Source organism: Terrapene carolina, unplaced genomic scaffold, assembly GCF_002925995.2.
Source record: "Terrapene carolina triunguis isolate 2854851 unplaced genomic scaffold, T_m_triunguis-2.0 Scaffold95, whole genome shotgun sequence".
NCBI classification, from domain to species: Eukaryota; Metazoa; Chordata; order Testudines; family Emydidae; genus Terrapene; species Terrapene triunguis.
The window spans coordinates 21697700-21715915 of record NW_020664446.1 but is presented as its reverse complement, the minus strand read 5'-3'; the positions used below and the strand labels follow the sequence as shown (position 1 = coordinate 21715915).

At 43.0% G+C, this 18216-nt stretch overlaps 1 protein-coding gene across 1 annotated transcript in view; it reads left to right on the top strand.

Moving 5' to 3' along the window:
- Nucleotides 1-4872: 4872 nt before the first annotated feature.
- The window catches only part of DHX32 (DEAH-box helicase 32 (putative)), a 58497-nt gene continuing 45153 nt past the window's right edge, over nucleotides 4873-18216 (top strand). The window contains 3 exon segments of the mRNA XM_029911371.1: nucleotides 4873-5041; nucleotides 11602-11760; nucleotides 11763-11838. Coding sequence (XP_029767231.1) covers nucleotides 4873-5041; nucleotides 11602-11760; nucleotides 11763-11838 — 404 coding nt within the window.

Below are 18216 nucleotides of genomic sequence, written 5' to 3'. Positions count from 1 at the left end.
ATGAAAGGAAGGACTGGGGCAGTTTGAGACAGCTTTCCCTGTGGAAAAGTTCCTGATGAAATGTACTTATATCTGAATGCTTGTTAAAGATACTTCTCATACATGAGGAAAATACAATTGCTATGTCAAACATCTCATAAAAAAGAATCTGTAGAGATTTAACTCCATTGCATATGTAATGTTCATTGTACATAGCCATTTTGTCATGGCTAACATTTTAGCATCAAAGCCCTCCGAAAATATGGAACAAGGGAATGAGGAGGGGTATGCACAAGGGAGTAGGATTTAATGAGAAGAAGGTGTTAAAATGAAAACTGGATAGAAAGATAACAAAAGAAGTGGGAGGAAAATGGAGATCTGAACAAAAGGAAGAGAAGGATATAAAAATTGCTTAATGGATACAACTGCAGACAATTTCGTTAGTAGCTGTAATTTAGGAATGGATACTGTGGTTTTCAAAAATGAAATGCCAAGCGTTTAGATTCCCAGATCCTTTCCTCCAAAGAATATGCCAGTTTCAAAGAGAATAAACTAAAATATTTGATTACAAAGTATAAAAAATGTATACTCTCTTAGATAGCATTTGTTTTCTAAAATACACTGGTAACAAATAACTGTTGTCTGGCTAAGTTAAAAGAAACATTTTGGGATCAGAGAGCTCACACATAGGGCCTAATCCAAAGCCCAGTGCCATCAATGGAAGTGACCCAATGCAGATTTTGGATCAAGCACATCAGGAGAAGTATTTATTAGCAGTGTAAAGTATTTTTTTTTAAATCAACTTTTAAATAATCCACAACACGTTTTGAAAAATATAAGGGATGGTGAACCAGAGATATGTCTACACAACACACTAACCTGCGTCTGTGGGACCTGGGCTTGCGGACTCATGTTTCCAAGCCCACGCTTGAGCATCCACACTGCAATAGAAACTCAGGCCTCACAACTGTGAATGCATGTCCATAGTGCACCATGCAGACCCAATTCAGAACTTCAGCTTCTGTGGTGGTGTACTATTGTACTCCAGGATTCCTATCACCCCTGGCATCTGAAACCGCTCTGATGCTTTCTCCATAGTGGATTATGGGAGAACATGGTTTGTCTGTCCGTCCTGCAGGAGTTGACTGGAAGAATTTTGGGTTGTTTTAGCTCATGAACACATCTAGCTGAGCCATTTTATTCCTCACACTCCCTGCAGCCAGAGCCAACAGGGATCCTGCCCTGGTGGAAGAATTTCTCTACCGCATTCTGTCAGTCCTGTTTCGGGCACAGGCAGAACATCTGCAAGACACTGGTGGACATTTCAGCAGCAGTTTTTGACTTGCTGAACGCACCTCTCAGTGGGGCATACTAACATGCCAGCTGCAAAACAGCTGATGCTGCTCATGCCTGTTGCCCTAGCTGCAGATTGCCCCTATATAGACCAGGGCTTCTGGAGTGGGGCCACAAGCACAGACTTGTGGGGATCACACTGTCATGCGCACCTGAGATGACCAGCAGGGGGTCCAGAACTTTCACATGAAGAAGCAGACATTTTTGGAGTTTGGGGATCAGCTCGCCCCTGTCCTCCAGCTCCAGGACACCCACATGAGGGAAATCATGCCAGGCCAGAAGTGAGTTGCTATAGCCATCTGGAAGCTGGCTATCCCAAACTTCTACAGGTCTGTGTCTAACCAGTTTGGAGTTGGCAAATCAACTGTGTGGGATGTTGTGGCAGAGGTTTGTGAGGTGATCAGAACTGTGATTTACCTGAAGATGGTGGGCATAATAAATGCTTCAGAAATAATTGCTGGTTTTCAGAGAATGGACTTTCCAGGCTGCACAGGGCCATTGATGGGACTCATATGCCTGTAGTTTGCCCACCAAAAGGAGTACATAGGCCACAAAGGATACCACTCTACTGTTATGCAGGTCCTGGTTGACCACAAAGGCAGATTCATGGACACTAACATGGGATGCACTGGCAGGGTACATGATGCCAAAGTGTTTTGGAGATCAGGACTTTACCTTCATAGAGAGGCTGGGACATTATTCCCATCAAATGACATTGTTATAAATGGAGTCACTGTCCCCACTGTTTAGGGTGACCAGATAGCAAGTATGAAAAATTGGGACAGGGGGTGGGGGGTAATAGGCACCTATATAAGACAAAGCCCCAAATATCGGGACTGTCCCTATAAAATCAGGACATCTGGTCATCCTACCACTGTTATTTTATAGGTTCCCACTTTTCCCCTGTTGCCATGGCTTATGAAACTGTACCCTGATTTCAGAGGACTTGCCAAAAGAAGGTTCAACTACACACTCAGTAGCTGTAGGACGGTGGTAGAATGTGTATTTGACAGATTGAAATCCCACTGGCACTACTTTCAAAACTATTTGGATGCCAGTGTCATTAACACAGTCTGCATTATTGGGGCTTGCTTTGCTCTGCACAATGCCTGCAAGGAGAAGGGGGAACCTTTTCACCAGGCGTGGACTCAGAACCCTGCTGGATATTTGAACTGGTACACAGAGCCAGACAACACACCTGTCCAGACTGGTGCTAGATCCAGACACGCAAATCAGGTATTCTTTGGGAGCTCACATAATGAATTTGCACAATCTCATGCATGAGGAGGAATGAAATGGCATATGAGGTTATTCTGTGTGAGAGATTTTTGTAAATGTGTAGGTATTGTGCACCATGAAATCTGTAAACACTTTCATGAAATGTATGGGGATGTGTTACGTATTTTATCCATACTGGCAATGTACTGCCATTTACAGTTTCTGGAATACTGTGATGACAGTTGGTAAATTTTTATTCTGAAAGGTTGACATTCGGCATGGGATGACCTTCATTAAAGTTGGTGCCACTTTGATGATTATATATAATAAAATTTGTTATTGTATTCTTATGTGCAAATCCAACATTTTATTTTACAGAGGTAATTATATACTGTAATAACCAATAATGCAGACCAGCTGCCATCATGGCATGCAGTGCAATAATATAAACTAACTTGGTCAGAAAAAAAAACAGGCAAAGGTCCATATTGTCCTCGGCCTTGCTGGCAAGTTTTGCACATACAGGCCATACCTGGACCGGAGTGAATTAACACACAGGGTACATTTGTCCATTCCATGTACTAGTGTTTGCCTGTGATATGCTCCAGCCACCCCCTGAGTTGTCCAAAGAATGGATGCTCTGCAGGACTTGATAGTGATAAGGGGACTGATGCCCTGGTTCAGGAGCAGTAGATGAAGGTTGCATTGGAGCCTGCAGTCCGGTACCCATCAGCTCCAGTAATCGCTCAAACGGCTACTTCTGCTATGCTGTTTTCCTTCCTCAACCTGGTGGTCATGCTCCATGAATCTGTCTGCCAGTTTCTCCTCACACTGTTCAGCCTCTGTCTTTTTTTCCACCCAGTGGTCATCCTTATCCTTTTGGTAGCTGAGCTGGGCCTTCTGGACCTGGATCTACCAATTTGTTTTGTCAAGCAGGTGTCCCTTCAGCTCATCTGAGACTCTCTTTTTTCTTCCTCTGCAGTAGGGTGGTTTGCACATCCGGGCTCCTAGTGCCTTGTGCTTGCCCTGTGGCGATGGAAGGACCTCAAAAGGAGGGAGACAGAGAACATTATTGAGCATGGTGTAAAATACATTTTACAGTTTATGAAAGGGGTGCCATTAACCCAAGTCAAAAGATTATACTGTACTTTTTATCGGTGGGCTGTATTCTATTCTATTCTATCTATTCTATTCACACAAAAAACACCATCCACTTCAGACGTCTTTGGAGCAGCACTGAAAACCAGACATCATGGTAAGACACATACAGAACATTAAATTAAAATTATTCCTATACCCTCTTTTTGCGGGGAGGGAAGATTATTGGAAGTGTGGAACTTACGAGTGGTCTAGTTACAAGCTATGATCGTTCGTTCATGTCAGGCAGGCAAGCTCTGGAGAACATTGATATTCTGCAGGTCCCCAAGTGGAACCGTGAACTTCTGGTCCAGGCCAGCAGAGGACAGCCATCCGTGTATGCTAAGGAGCTATTTTGGTGACTGGAATGGATGGGGCTCATGAGCTACAAAGGCAGCCCAAATAAGTATGCGCTGTCCCGGAACATAACAGACTGTCTGGAGTTCCTGCTCTGTGAGAAGTTTGCTTTCATCACCTGCCAGCAGTGGGTGAAAATTCATGGTGACATCTACAAGATGCTGAATTAGCATGGAGACACAGTACAGCCTCCTTGCATGTACCCTGTGTCCATGCAAACACCTGACTCACTGCCACCATTGGGACTCTTAACGCAGATAGACTGACACCCACTGCTGCAGTTTGGACTCATACATTAAAGCCAACAGTGGACCAAATACACACTCTGGTTTTGTTTGGACTCATAACAGCCAGGTTTTTGGGGACTCAGTTCACAGGCAGTCAGGAACAGTGCCTGCATAGCTAATTTGTAAGGTGTGATGTTTTACATGGGAGGGCTATGTGAGGTTATGAATTGTGGCACACCAACCCATACATATACCAATCAGTGAGTAACTAGTAAAAATGTCATGATAACTATTTTACTTTTTTCCCTTTTTCACTGTGTCCATTTTGAATCCCATTTGGTGGCAGGCTGAAACGCAGGGAGGAACTGGGGGAATGGCGTGGGTTCTGCCCTGAAAGGAAGCACACACAAATCTAGGGTTGTATATTAATAACTTAATAGGTCCATAAAATGGAAATCCTTCCCATTCATATAGTAATAAATACAAACATGGCAGCAGAAATTTACCAGGCTCCAGCTCCTGCGCTTGTTCTGATGACGGTTCTGCAGCAGGCTGCTCCCAAGGGCCATCCCCAAATAGTTCCTCCAAGTATGAACCCAGAATGTGCTGTCGCTCCTCTGGCAACACAGCCTCTTCAGTCACCAGCCTCAGTTCCAGTATCACTTCTTGCCCTTTATCAGTGGCTGGCTCTCCTCCAGCTGTGCCTGTGATGCGGGTGGGCATTTATAAGGTTGCTATTGCGGCTCAGCAGAGTTTCATGCACCATGGAGGTACAGTGCTCAGTGCAGTTCCCAGCTGAATTCCTTGTAAAAGAGGCAGGAAGATGGGGAGTTCCCAAAGGTGCTGTTAGCGTCCTTGACTTTGCTGTAGTCTGTCTTCAGCCACTTGAACCACTCTCTGCACTGATCTGCTGTCCAGTCAATCCCCAATGCCACCAGCTGATCAGATATAGTTTTGCAGACATGATCATTTTTTGTGCTCTGGCTGAAGTCAGATGTCTCACACCAGAAGTAAACCAGAATCTGGCTGTGCTCCTCTTGACAGCTAGCAACGTGCCTGATGCAGGACTTCATCCTACTGCTGGCCATAGCTAATACACGTTAGCATTGATTGTATTGTTTCCAATTAAATAGTCCACCTGGAAATGAAGGGTTAAATCCCAAGCAGCCGCTTTTGAATGAGGAGGTTGCTTCTGGTTCCTGGGAAGCGAGTGGCAAGTTTTGGAATTGAAGGGCTGGGAAGCAAAGCACCAGGTGAATGTGGGACAGCGTTGGTGGACTCTCCAGATGTGAGACTGGTGATGCAGGCTTGAGCTGCATCCACACTGCAAAATGCCTGCGCTCTGACCTACATCACAGGATTTGGCTCTGACCCACCCCCCCTTGGAGGGTATGTGGGCCTGAGTCAAGAGTGGTTCCTGGCCCGAGTCAGACTAATTTCTGTGTGGACAAAAAGGGGGCTTGAGTTTGAACCTGAGTCTAAGCCGAGGCTTAGCGTGCTATGTAGACATACACTAGGTGTTCAGGCCAAATCCTATCTCAGGTTCTGAATATCCCCTTCAATTCCAGGGACCCTGAGTGGCTGCAAGCCCATAGTATTCTCCTCCCCTTTCTGGCACCCTACAAGAACTCTACAGTATCAGGCTTCGCAGGGGATTTATGGGTGAGGCCAGGATGGGAGGGGGATGTGCTCTCATAGCATTCTCCTCCATTAACGTAGTATGACTAAGTGGTGTAATATATATTTGAAAAGATTTTAAATTTAATAATATAATTGGCATTTTTGTTTAATAAACTCAATAGAAATAGAGTAAAATTAAAAAAATTAATAAATATAATCTGAAAAGGTCCATTCAGAAAACCTTATTGTAGAAAAGTAATCACACTCTTGATTTTCTATTTCCATTATAGAAACAAGCTATGTTTCTTATTACAGTCAAAAGGGGAGGGACACAATATAGCAACATCTCACTGATCCATGGCCCCATAATTTATCACAAAAAGCTCTCCCTAGTTCTCAACAAAGATTTAATAGCACACGCCGTAGAAAGGATCCACATATCAACATTAAGTCTACAAAATAAATATACTACATCAATATACTACATATTTACTAGTACAGTGTGTGCTTCAAAATATTACCATAAACATTTACAATACAACATATAAACATAGTTCAAGCCAGTAGCAAAACTTGCATTGAGATCAATGGGAACAGGCTCTAATTTGTCATTCTTCTGCAATGGGTCTTCCATTCATTTATTCAAACTAGTGAGGTTCTGTTCTATACTAATATAAAAGGATACCCAGTCAATGGCCATCTTGCTAAAAATTAAATGACTTGTGGAATTAGTAAAGAAAGAGAATGTAAACTGATTGTCACCTTGTTTTATTAAAGGCTTAACAGTCATAACAATTATTATTTAATTAATATTTAATTTTCAGATATATTTCTGGCTTTTTAAACCATTATTCAAGAGATCTGGAAACTTGTTTAAACTCACTGTCGCCTATTAATGATAGGATTTTTTTTTTATTTACTTGCCAAGGAACAACCTGAATTTCAACTTTGAATGAGCAACAAGAAAATATGTTGGTCCCAAAACTTAAATTGTAGCCAGGGTTTATGCTGAGCTTGAAGACAGGGAGTGGTGGCTGCTGCAACTAAACATATGAAAAGCCAATCTGATGCAGGGGCATTTTTTTCCTCTCAAGGACAAGCTACTGATCTCTAGTGCATGACTGTTGGACGTGTCCAACCTTACGCTGAAAATGAAAACTGGGTTCTAGCAGTCCTTGTACATGTCACAGCTACATCCCATACCACATTTCAGGGAGAGCACAACATACAGAATTAGCCATGTCTCTGTGATGTGCAGTTTGCGGCACATCTGGCTGAGATGCAGCTGTGGAAAGTATTTAGCAAAGCTGAAGTGTGGGCAGACAAATCATCTGTTCCTTCTGTCATTCAAAGATGCTTCCCAGAGGGAGATCAGTATTTGTCTTCACCCTGAGACTGGACGACTTGGTCAGTCATTGCATCCAAGAGTTTTAAGTACCAGTCAGCCAGTGCTTAATTTGTACTGAAAGAGGTGCTGAGCCTCAAGCAATGATTTACTTTCATAACTGATGCGGCAAGTCCAGAGGTGCCGGGCTCAGCCCTGGCAATACTTGGCACAAATTAAGCACTGCAGTCAGCAGTCTGTTTGGTGGGCAGCATGCAACTAAACTTGTCTGGACTGGGGTTTGGATGTTTAAGGCTACTAGATAATATGATATTTTCTAGCCTGCTTCAGACGGATTTCCACACTGCCATTGTCACGTAGTTTATGACTTTTCAACAAGAGGGCCACCTCCAGAATTAGAATTTTACAAATATCATTATTTACTGTTTGTTCGACAATAGTGCTTAGAGGACCCGGTCAAGATCAGGGCCTCTATTGTGCTATTATCAGTTTATTCAAATGACAAATATTTTATACCTTGTGCACTGTTAGGTTGTTGAACTGAGTCAAATGAGTGCTAGTACCTGGAGTTATTTAAATTTCTTATTTTGTCTTTCTGTTGAATTTCTGGTTGTCTTGAAATATTACAATTGACATATCTGTGCTCCTTCTTTAAGAAATATATTTGAGATTTCAGAACTAAATAGACCAAAGCCTGTAAAAGGTCTCACACATTTAATAAATATTTTAATATATATAAAACCTTTCCTCTTTTGACTTTCTAAAGGGCTGCAAAATAGCATTAATTAAAAGGTTTTCTGAATACTTGTCCTGAAACTGAAAGCTTTATTACCGAATGGTATTTTCATATGGCAATTGTATCACAGGTGAACCCTCTCTCAGCTTTTTCACAATTTTTTTCTACATCCATTATAATTAAGGCTGCGAGCTTGTCATGTAGGTCATGGAAGTCACGGATTCCATGACTTTCCGGGACCTCCACAACTTCTGCAGTGACTGGTGCGCCTGGCCTCTGGGCAGCTCAGGCAGCCCCTGCACCAGTTGCACTGGCCGCTGCTGGGGCAGTCTCGGGTCACCACCCCTCCGCCCCCAGCAGCAGCAGAGTTTGGGTGTGAAAGGAGGCAGGGGATTGGGGCATGAGAGGGGGTGAGGCGGGCTCTGGGCGGTGCTTACCTAGGGGGCTCCCTGGAAGCAGTGACATCCCCCTCGCTCAGCTCCTAGGTGGAGGCGTGGCCAGGCAGCTCTGCGCACAGCCTCCGCCTGCGGGCACTGCCCCCGCAGCTCCTATTGGCCATGGTTCCTGGCCAATGGGAGCTGCAAAGCCGGCACTCTGGGCGGAGGCAGTGCACAGACCTGCCTGGCCACACCTTCACCTAGGAGCTGAGCAAGGGGCATGTCGCCACTTCCAGAGAGGCACGGAGCCAGGTAGGGAGCCTGCCAGCCCCGCCAATCCCCCCTGGGTCTCGGACTGCATGCCACTGCCTGTGCCCCCCCAGCACCAGCGGGGGTCCTGGGCCGCCGGGCCACCCCCTCAAGCACCCGCGGCGCCCCCAGATCGCCCCCCTCCCCACAAGATTTAGTCAGGGGTATATAGTAGAAATCATGGACAGGTCACAGGCCGTGAATTTTTGTTTACTGCCCGTGATCTGTCCATGACTTTTACTAAAAATACCCATGACTAAAACGTAGCCTTAATCATAATGGGACAACCACATGACCATCTTCAGTCATGTTTTGAATGAGCTCTCCCCTGACATCTAGTGATGCGCTGTGGAAGAGGACTTTAGGAGCTGATCTTGTTTGCAAGGGCACACCCACCATGATGGGATTGCTTGCCCAAATGATCACTTTTGGCTGATGTTGGATCCCCAGTCTCCTTGTTATTGGGGCAGGAGTAATAAAGCGTTGTTATCCTTGTTGTGTGACTCAAGGGCAGCAGAAATGTACTTGGCATACCCCAATTGAGGACTCACCCTCAACGAAATGGCACTCGCTAGGCAGGGTTACTTCTGGGTTCCAAAGCCTGGTGAATAGAGAGAGAGGGTGGGTCCTGCTTAAGGATCTTAGATACCATTTGACCCTTCCTCTCTCCACTATGTAATAAAAGAGCTAATTTAGATTCAATTGAGAGTCATTACACACTGCAGAACTCTGAAATCACTGATACCTAGGTCTAAGTGTTAGACCTGCTTTGAACAGTGTCTCTTATGCAAGAGACTGTCTGGTGTGCACCAGCAGTGAGGCTCCCCCACTAACAGCTGTGATCACTGAGAGCTGTGTTAAGTGGTGGGACCTGAAGACATCCTGACGGATCGACGATCGGCTGGCAAGGCAGCCAGTGGAGAGGACTGGAATGGAACCCTGCAGAGAGGCATTGCAATCGGCCAGCAGGATGACTGGCGGAGAGAAGCGGAGCGGAGCAGAGCCCAGCAGAGCGGCTGGCGGAGAGGTGAGGCGATCGGTCAGCAGGGTGGGTGGCGAAGAGGATCAGAGCAAAGCCCGGCAGAGAGGCATGGTGATCAGCCAGCAGGGTGGCTGGTGCAGAGGTGCGAAGTGCCAATCAGCTGGCATGGTGGCCAGCGAAGAGGAACAGCGAGCAAGTGCCCGGGCAGCAGAGCGAGTTAGATAACTTCTTATCTCCCCCTCCACCCAGGGTGAGAGGTGAGCTCTGCAGATGCGCTTCTAAACTCTGCGTCTGCGCTGACCCAGGACAACAACTGTGAGTGGGGTGCAGAGAAGGGACAGGCACGTTAAAGGGACTTTTGGTTGCTGGACTTAAGAATATGAGGGAAAAGGACACTGCCCAACTTACTTGAGGGTGGGTCTTTTGCTCATGGTTTATGATTATGAATAAGGCTAAGCTTTGTCACGGATATTTTTGTCACGGGCAATAAACAAAAATTCATGGAAGCCCCTGACCTGTCCCTGACTTTCACTAAAACTATCCCTGATAAAAGGGGTAGACGGGTTCAGCACCCACTGCTGCTGGGGCTCCCAGGTCCCCCACCGCTGTGGTACATGGGAGCTCTGAGGTCCCCCTGCCCATGGGGCTGGGCTGCTGTGGGGTCCCCTCGCCACCAGGGCAGCTGGGAGCTGCAGGGTCCCCCAGCTACTGGCCACGGCTGGGCAGCTGCGGAGTTTGCTGGCTGCCCAACGCGGCTGGACAGTTGCAGGATCCCCCAGGGAGTCCCCGCTGCCTGCCGCGGCTGGGCAGCTGCAGGGTCTTGCCGCAGCTGGGCAGCTGCCTGGAGTCCCCCGCCCCCTGCCGTGGCTGGGCAGCTGCTGGGAGTCCCCTGCCCCCTGCCATGGCTGGGCAGCTGCCGGGAGTCCCCAGCCACAGCTGGACAGCTGCAGGGAGTCCCCTGCCCTCTGCTGTGGCCTAGCAGCTGCAGAGTCCGCCAGCCCCCTGTCACTTGTCGTGGCTGGGCAGCTGCAGGGTCCCTCCACCAGGGCGGGGGCTGGGAGCTGCGGGGGCAGGGCTGGCTGGGAGCTCCAGCCCCAGGGCAGAAAATGTCATGGAGGGCAGTGGAAGTCACGGATTCCGTGCCCTCCATGACATAATCGTAGCCTTAATGATGAACCCTGTTTGCAGTGTTTTCCCAAATTAATGCCAAGTTACTTCCCTCCTTTTATTAAAAGTTTCTTTGCTATACTCAGACTCTGTGCTTGCAAGGGGGGAAGTATTGCCTCTTAGAGGCACCCAGGGGTTGGTGTGTAATTGTCCCAGGTCACTGGGTGGGGGCTCGAGCCAGGTTTTGTATTGTTGAAAAGGAACCTCTAGATACTGAACCCAGCCCTTGTTGCTGCCGACTCTGACTGGCAGAAGGGTTACAGTCACAATAATCACACCTGTAATTTTCTATTCACAATCAGTCAGGATGCAGCCAGGTGTGAGAAAGGTTAGGCTCAGCACACTCTTAGTCTAATCATTCTCCAGACTGGTCTCGGAGCAACAGACAACAGTGCAAGGAAACAAACCAACTATTATTAATTATCTGGCTTCAGTAAACAGGCTGTTAAAATGCAGAAAGTAATTGGCTTGTGTTAAAATACCTTTCGGCAGAACCATCTTAACTTTGTGTTTTGGTTTTTAGAACTTTTAAAATATATATTACAACACAATTTCAGAGGTAGCAAAAAGACAAAGATGTCAAATAGAACAGCCCAGGACAGAAAGTTTTCTGATCTTTTGAACTGAGGACTCAGGGAATATTTATTCTGAACTGTGTAGCAATGGATTTCTTCAAGTTTGTAGGGTATGAATGATTTATTAATATAAAGGTCTCCATTAGGGTTCCAGCACCAGTGCTTCATTGCTGGGAATAATATATGAGGGAGAAATTAAGTTTTTAACCTTTTCTTCAGGGAAACACTACTTCTCAGAATTATTTGAGTCCAGCAATGGTGACGAAGAAGAGATGTTAGTATGTGAAGAAGATTTAGAGCATAATCCTTTTGATGGCTTACCATACTCATCTCATTATTACAAACTTTTGAAAGAAAGAGAGGAACTTCCATTTTGGAAAGTGAATATGCTTCCATGGAGAGTCTTTGTAATCAAATTGTGATTGTTTCAGGAGATGCTAAGAGTGGCAAAAGTTCCCGAGGGGGTACTACAGAATACTTACCATGTGCTATTTACTTAATATTTAATATTGAGTTCATATATTTTCCAATAACAGATTTCCTTAACTGCTTTCCTAATAACATTGTTAATTATTAAAACTGAAATAATTTTTAAAATTTAATTTATGGTTCACTATTTTTGCTGCTCTGCTTATTTATTATTAAATTTATATTATGCTGGTGTCTAGAGGCAACAGTCAATATCAAGGCCCCATTGTGCTATGTACTGTAGTGTATTGTAATATGAAGACACTGTCCTTGTCCTAAAGAGTTTATTACAACACAAGGGTAGATTCTGTGCCCACAAAGTCCTATTGACTTCAGTGGGGCTTTGTGTGGGCACAGGGATCTGCCCACACATTGTAACTTGAAGGATTGGAGCCTAAGAAGGTAAGTGAAATATGAAAGGTGGAGGGAGAGCAATATCAAATATATACACTATTTATATTCAAATGTATAATTCCACTATTTTTCCTGATAATTATAAATAGGTAAAGTAAGTGGCATCTATTTCCAGCTGCCTGCCAAGCCATTATTAATTGGCTGAGTTCTTGTAGGTTTTGGGGAAAGGCAAGTATTGGGTTTTAACCACTGAATTTCTTGTAATATGCAATAAATAGTCAACAAAGGCCTCAAGCTAAAATTTAAAAAGTACTCTTTAGAAATGTCAGACTCTTATTTATACACTAAACACCACCTGCACACTTATCAGATCCTAATAATTCTGCACCAAATAGTCACATACGTATATGTAGAAAAACTCTGTACCAACTACATGTGGACCTATCAGTATATAACAACATTGCACCATATACTTTTGTTTTACCTATATATAACAATATCACATGTAAAACCTGAATACCTTTTTAGTTTACCTGTACATTTTCAGGTTTGTTAAAAAAGATAAGGGGTGAAATCCTGGACCTACTGAAGTCACAGAGAGCTTTTCCATTGACTTCAAAGGGACCAGGATTTAATCCAAACATTTTAGAAGGTAGAATGAATTCAGAAAGCTTTAGTGTAAGATGGAGTAGGTTAAATTGTTATTAGTTGAGTGTTATTATCTTGCATTTGTCTACATTTAATTTAATCTGCCATTTTTTTGCTCAATTGCCTAATTTTGTCAACTCCTCCCTAGAAACTACTAAAACTACACATTTTTTCCTTTAGTCAAAAAAATGTTGCCATCATGCAGTTCACCCTTATTTCAGATTGTAAATAAATATTTTGAATAATAGTCTTGTCTATACTATTCCCTGGGGCATCTGACTTAACTTCTTTCCATGTTGAGGCCTGCACATTTATCTGTGCACTGTTTACTGTATTTCAACCATTTTAATCCATGACAGAATTTTTGAAAGTTTATGTAAATTACACCACTCATTTTGCATTATCTATTATTTTAAACTATCTTTCAAAGTAAAATTAAATGGCAGATTTAACTCTTATTAAACTTTCAGTGAATTCCAAATGGTCAAGAAAGGGTTTGACTCATGGTATGGGTTAATTCCTTGTTGAGAGAGAAATGAGTGACTTGGACACAGGATACTCTATTCCTGTTTTAGTTTATTGACAACCATATACCATCTTGGGGCATGTCTACATGAAAACTTACAATGCACACTAGGGAACTTTTAGTGCACATCAGTAGGGTCCACAGACAGTTAGCAGGTGGCATGCTGGAATGCTGTAGATTTAGACCCCATCTTGCTGCATAGTAAATGTTCATGTAGCCATGCCTTTGGATAGGAAAATTAGGCCTTTCTACACAAGAAGATTATACTGATATAACTGAACCCGTTTAGAAATTGATTTCGTTAAATGAGTACAGCACCTTTATGGACAATCTCATTTTGGTTTATGAGTGTCTTGTATGCATATTACATTAAAAAATGTTAAAAGAACATTAAGATTGCAAAATCATGTACTCAAAGGTTAGGAAATCAAGAATTAAGATTGCTTTAATTCAGCCCGTTTGTGCATATGCATTATGATGCAGTCTTTAATTACATCATTAAATTTTATTTTTTTTCCACAAGACCCTGCCTCATTCAAAGCACAGGATGGATGTTGTTCCCTAATTAGCAACTATTCAATATTTTGTTTTATCCTAATTGTTCAGTGAGTCTTATTTACTGCACAAATTCAAACCTGCTCTGAAGACAGAATCAAATAATTTCCTCTGTGGCAGGGGTTCTTAACCTTTTTCTTTCTGAGCCTCTTCCCCCCAACATACTATAAAAGCTCCATGGCCCAGCTGTGCCACAACAACTGTTTTTCTGTATATAAAAGCCAGGGCCAGCGTTAGGGGGTGGCAAGTAGGGCAATTGCCTGGGGCACCATGCCACAGGGTGTACCATGAAGCTAAATTGCTCAGGCTTCAGCTTCAGCCCCGGGTGGTGGAGCTCAGGGCCCTGTGTTGCAGTCCCGTGTGGCGGGGCTTCGGCTTTCTGCACTGGGCCCTACCAAGTCTAATGTCAGCCATGCTTGGCGGCCCCCCTGAGTCCTGCTCGCAGCCCCCCAAGGGGCCCCAGACTCCTTGTTGAGAACTGCTGCTCTGTGGCACTCATATCTTTAGTATATGAGTGCTTCATAAACATTAAATAATTAATCTTCCCAATAACCCTATGAGATGAGGGGGTGGTATAATACCCATTTTATGGAACTAAGGTCAAAGATTACCGTCAAAAGTTTCCACTAATTTTGGATGCCCAATTTGAGACGACTAGGACCTGATTCTTCCAAGTACTTGGCATTATAAAGCCCTTTGTATGTTCAAAGCACAGCTCCCATTGACTTCTGTTGCAGCTGTAAGTGCTCAGCACTTCTGCAAATCAGACCACATGGCATCAAGTCAGGCAAACAGTGACCTGTGATCTGTTTGGTAGAAGTGACTTGACTAGTATCCCATAGGAAGTTGCATGGTAGAGACAGGGATAGAATCCAGTTCTCCAAGGCAGCATACAACTGCCTAACCGTGAAGCCATCCTTTTTCTTCCTGCAGTGCCCTACTTCATTCACTGCACGCCTTCCAACTTCTGCAACAAACGAAGCAGGAGTCCTACACACACAATCTCTTTCATATGCAATCCTTATTCAGTCCCAGAGCAGGTCCCGTGTACTGAATGAGTCAGAGACCCTGTGGAAAAAATAGCATGTGATCGTGAAATTAAAGAATATATCATAATGCATGCACACAAGGGGGCCTAATTAAGATTTCAATCTTATTTCTGGCATTTTCTAACCTTTTGTTGCTTGACTTTGAAAACTTAATAATGTTTTTTTTAAAGTTTCTAGGTTTTTAAAAATGCAAACTAAAAAAAAAACAGAAATCCCATCATGTGGCACCATATTGACACAGATATGGATTGGAACTTTTAGATCCACCACACAGACCCTTGCTACTTGATCTAACAGACTAACCAATAGCAATAGTAAATTATCATTCCTTATGTGGACCATCACTAGAGGAGAATGGGACACGCATTTTGCCAGTATGTTTCACGGATGTTTGCTGACAACAGAGGAATGGTGAGACTCAGGAATCTTGAGTTCCATTCCAGGCACTGGAGGGAAGTGTGCCTTAGTGGGAAGAGAATTTTCTGGTCATTTCCTCCACGCTTGAGCTTTTCTGCCCTATCCCTTCTAACATGGACCTGTTCCAGTCCAGGCTTCTGCTTCCAGTCCCACTCTTTTTACCTTCCCAGTCCCAGTCTCCACTCCTCAGGCTTCTCATGATTTTTAAGCCCAGGGGAACTTAAATTTATAACTTTGCTAGACACTAAAAATCATGGACTCAACAGAGACACTGGCTTTATGTCTCTTACAACAATAACCCACTAGCCCTCCTTTGTCCTGTGACTCCAGAGGTGTTAATTGCCAACTTCATCTTGAATGGTCTCTCGCAATGTATGTTAATGCCTTATTCTTAAGAATCTGTTCCACCTTGTACTTAGCTGTAACACTCTGGTTACCTTTCCCAGGGCAGGTCTACACTAGAAACTTGCATTGATGCAGCTGCATCGCTATAGCGCTTCTGGTGAAGACACTCTAAATCGATGGGAGAGCGCTTTCCTGTCTGCTTAATAATTCCACCTCTGCAAGAGGCAGTAGCTATGTTGATGGGAGAAGCTCTCCCACTGACATAGCACTGTCTACACAGAGAGTTGAGGTTGGTATAGCTAAATCACTCAGGGGTGTGGATTTTTATTGATGTAAGTGTGTAGTGTAGACCTGTCCCCCAGACCTGAAGAGCTCTGTGTAGTTCAAAAGCTTGTGTCTTTCATCAACAGAAGTTGGTCCAATAAAAGATATTACCTCACCCATCTTGTCTCTTTCATAACCATTCTAGTAGCAGTCTCATCTTCCAAGTGTATATTTCTAAAAAATTAATTATTTCAAATCTTTAGCACTTTTGTTACAATATAACATTTTACTCACCCATGATGCAGATCCCATCATACAAAGCTTCATTTTTTGTAGTGCAGGTGTAATACATTCTAAGAAAAATATAAGTAGACTTAAAACCTTAACATGAAACTTAAAGCCTAAAATGAAACAGTAGTACTGGTTGGAATATTTTTATTATAGTTTTTTTTTTCAACAAAAATTTGAGTTTTATCAAAAATGAAGTTTTTCACCTGAAGGTTGTTTGACAACATTTTTTGTTTAAAACATTGAATTTCATTTTTCTTAATTGTAGGGTTTTTTATTTTGAAATATTGGGAAAATTCCCACATTCTCTGTCTCCCTGGCTGTCCCCTTTTCTTTTCCCCTGGAAATTTTTGTAAAAAAGTCAGAAAGTGGGTTAAAAACACCATTACTTTTAACTTTTTTGTACTGGAAGAGTGTGGGAAAAGTGAGAGAAAGTAGCACTTCTCCACTTTTACTCCCCCCCCCCCCTTTATCCACTGAAAAAGCACTCCCTCCTCAGCCACCCTATTTTTTCTAATATTTTAATGTTTTTTCACTAGAGAAAGAGAGGGGGAAAGTTTTGGGATTGGTTTTGTTTTGTTTTAAGTGAGAGATGGAGGAGATTTTTTTCTTGTAAAAAACAAATTAAATTAAAACTTCATTTTCTTTCAAAACTTGTCATGAAGCTCCATCCAAAAATTTTGATCAGCTTTACTAACCAGAATGAACATTATAGCTAATGCAGCCCTTGTTTAAACACAAAAGTTGCAATCGGTGTAACTAAATTGGTTTAGCTTAAGCAAATTAACGTAAGGCATTCTTAAACTGCTTTAAAAGTCCACCTAAGGGGCTTGTACCAGTTTAATTTTATTACGTTATCTAATCTATTTTAAACCAATTAGTTAAAACAGTGCAATGTTGGTGGGTAGATAAGGCTCCAGAGGCTAGTTTGCATAATCATACATAAAAAATATACACTTTAACTGCCCTTTAACATCTTTTAATTTTAATTAATATAGGAAATACCACAAATACTCATGGAAATGTTATTTAGTTATATAAGGCTACCTAAAAGTATTTTCTTGTGGTCATTGTGTACGTGTTTATACTGTAATAATGCTATGAGCATATGGTGTGTGAATTAACAAAGAGTCCATTGAAGTGGGAGAGAATTTATACCATTCATTGGATATTGCTACTACCTCAGTTTTATATTTTATCAATTTAACAGTAATCATTAGCGTTTCAGTTAGTAGTGGCTCCTCTGAAATAATTTTAAAGAGGTGTTATTCATCTTGACTGACAGCTCTCTTGTGGACCAGCACACAGTTCTTGTAGCAATGAAGTCCCATTTCAGATTTGCATTAAGTCTGAAGTGGGGTTGCACAGAATAAAATGAGGGACAAGCTAGGTGAATGGGCAGCACAATTTCAGAAGAAATTAATTGTTGAGAAATGAAAGTAACACACATTGGGGAGAATGATTTTGAACTACCCATTTACCTTTACTCTCCTCTAAGTTTATTATGCCAGTTGAAGAAAAACTTATTTATTTTAGTTACTTATATGGCTCCTATTCCTGTAGTATCTGAACATCCTTCACTCTTTATTATATTTATCCTTACAATACATCTGTGAGGTAGGGCAATACTATTTCCCCATTTTACAGATTTGGACCTGAGGCACAGATAGATTAAGGCCCAGATCCTCAAATATATTTAGGCTCCCAAACTTCCATTGAAATAGGTAGGAGTTAGATGCTTCAATACTGTTGAGGATCTGAGCCTAAGTGACTTGCCACAAGGTCACTCAGGAAGTCTGAAACAGAGCAGGGAATTGATCCCAGGTCTCCGGCTATCGTCCTAACCACGCTCCAAGCTCCCTTGCTTATGAAAAAGACATGAAACATGGACATTTCAGTGAAGATCTGTGGTCAATGTGC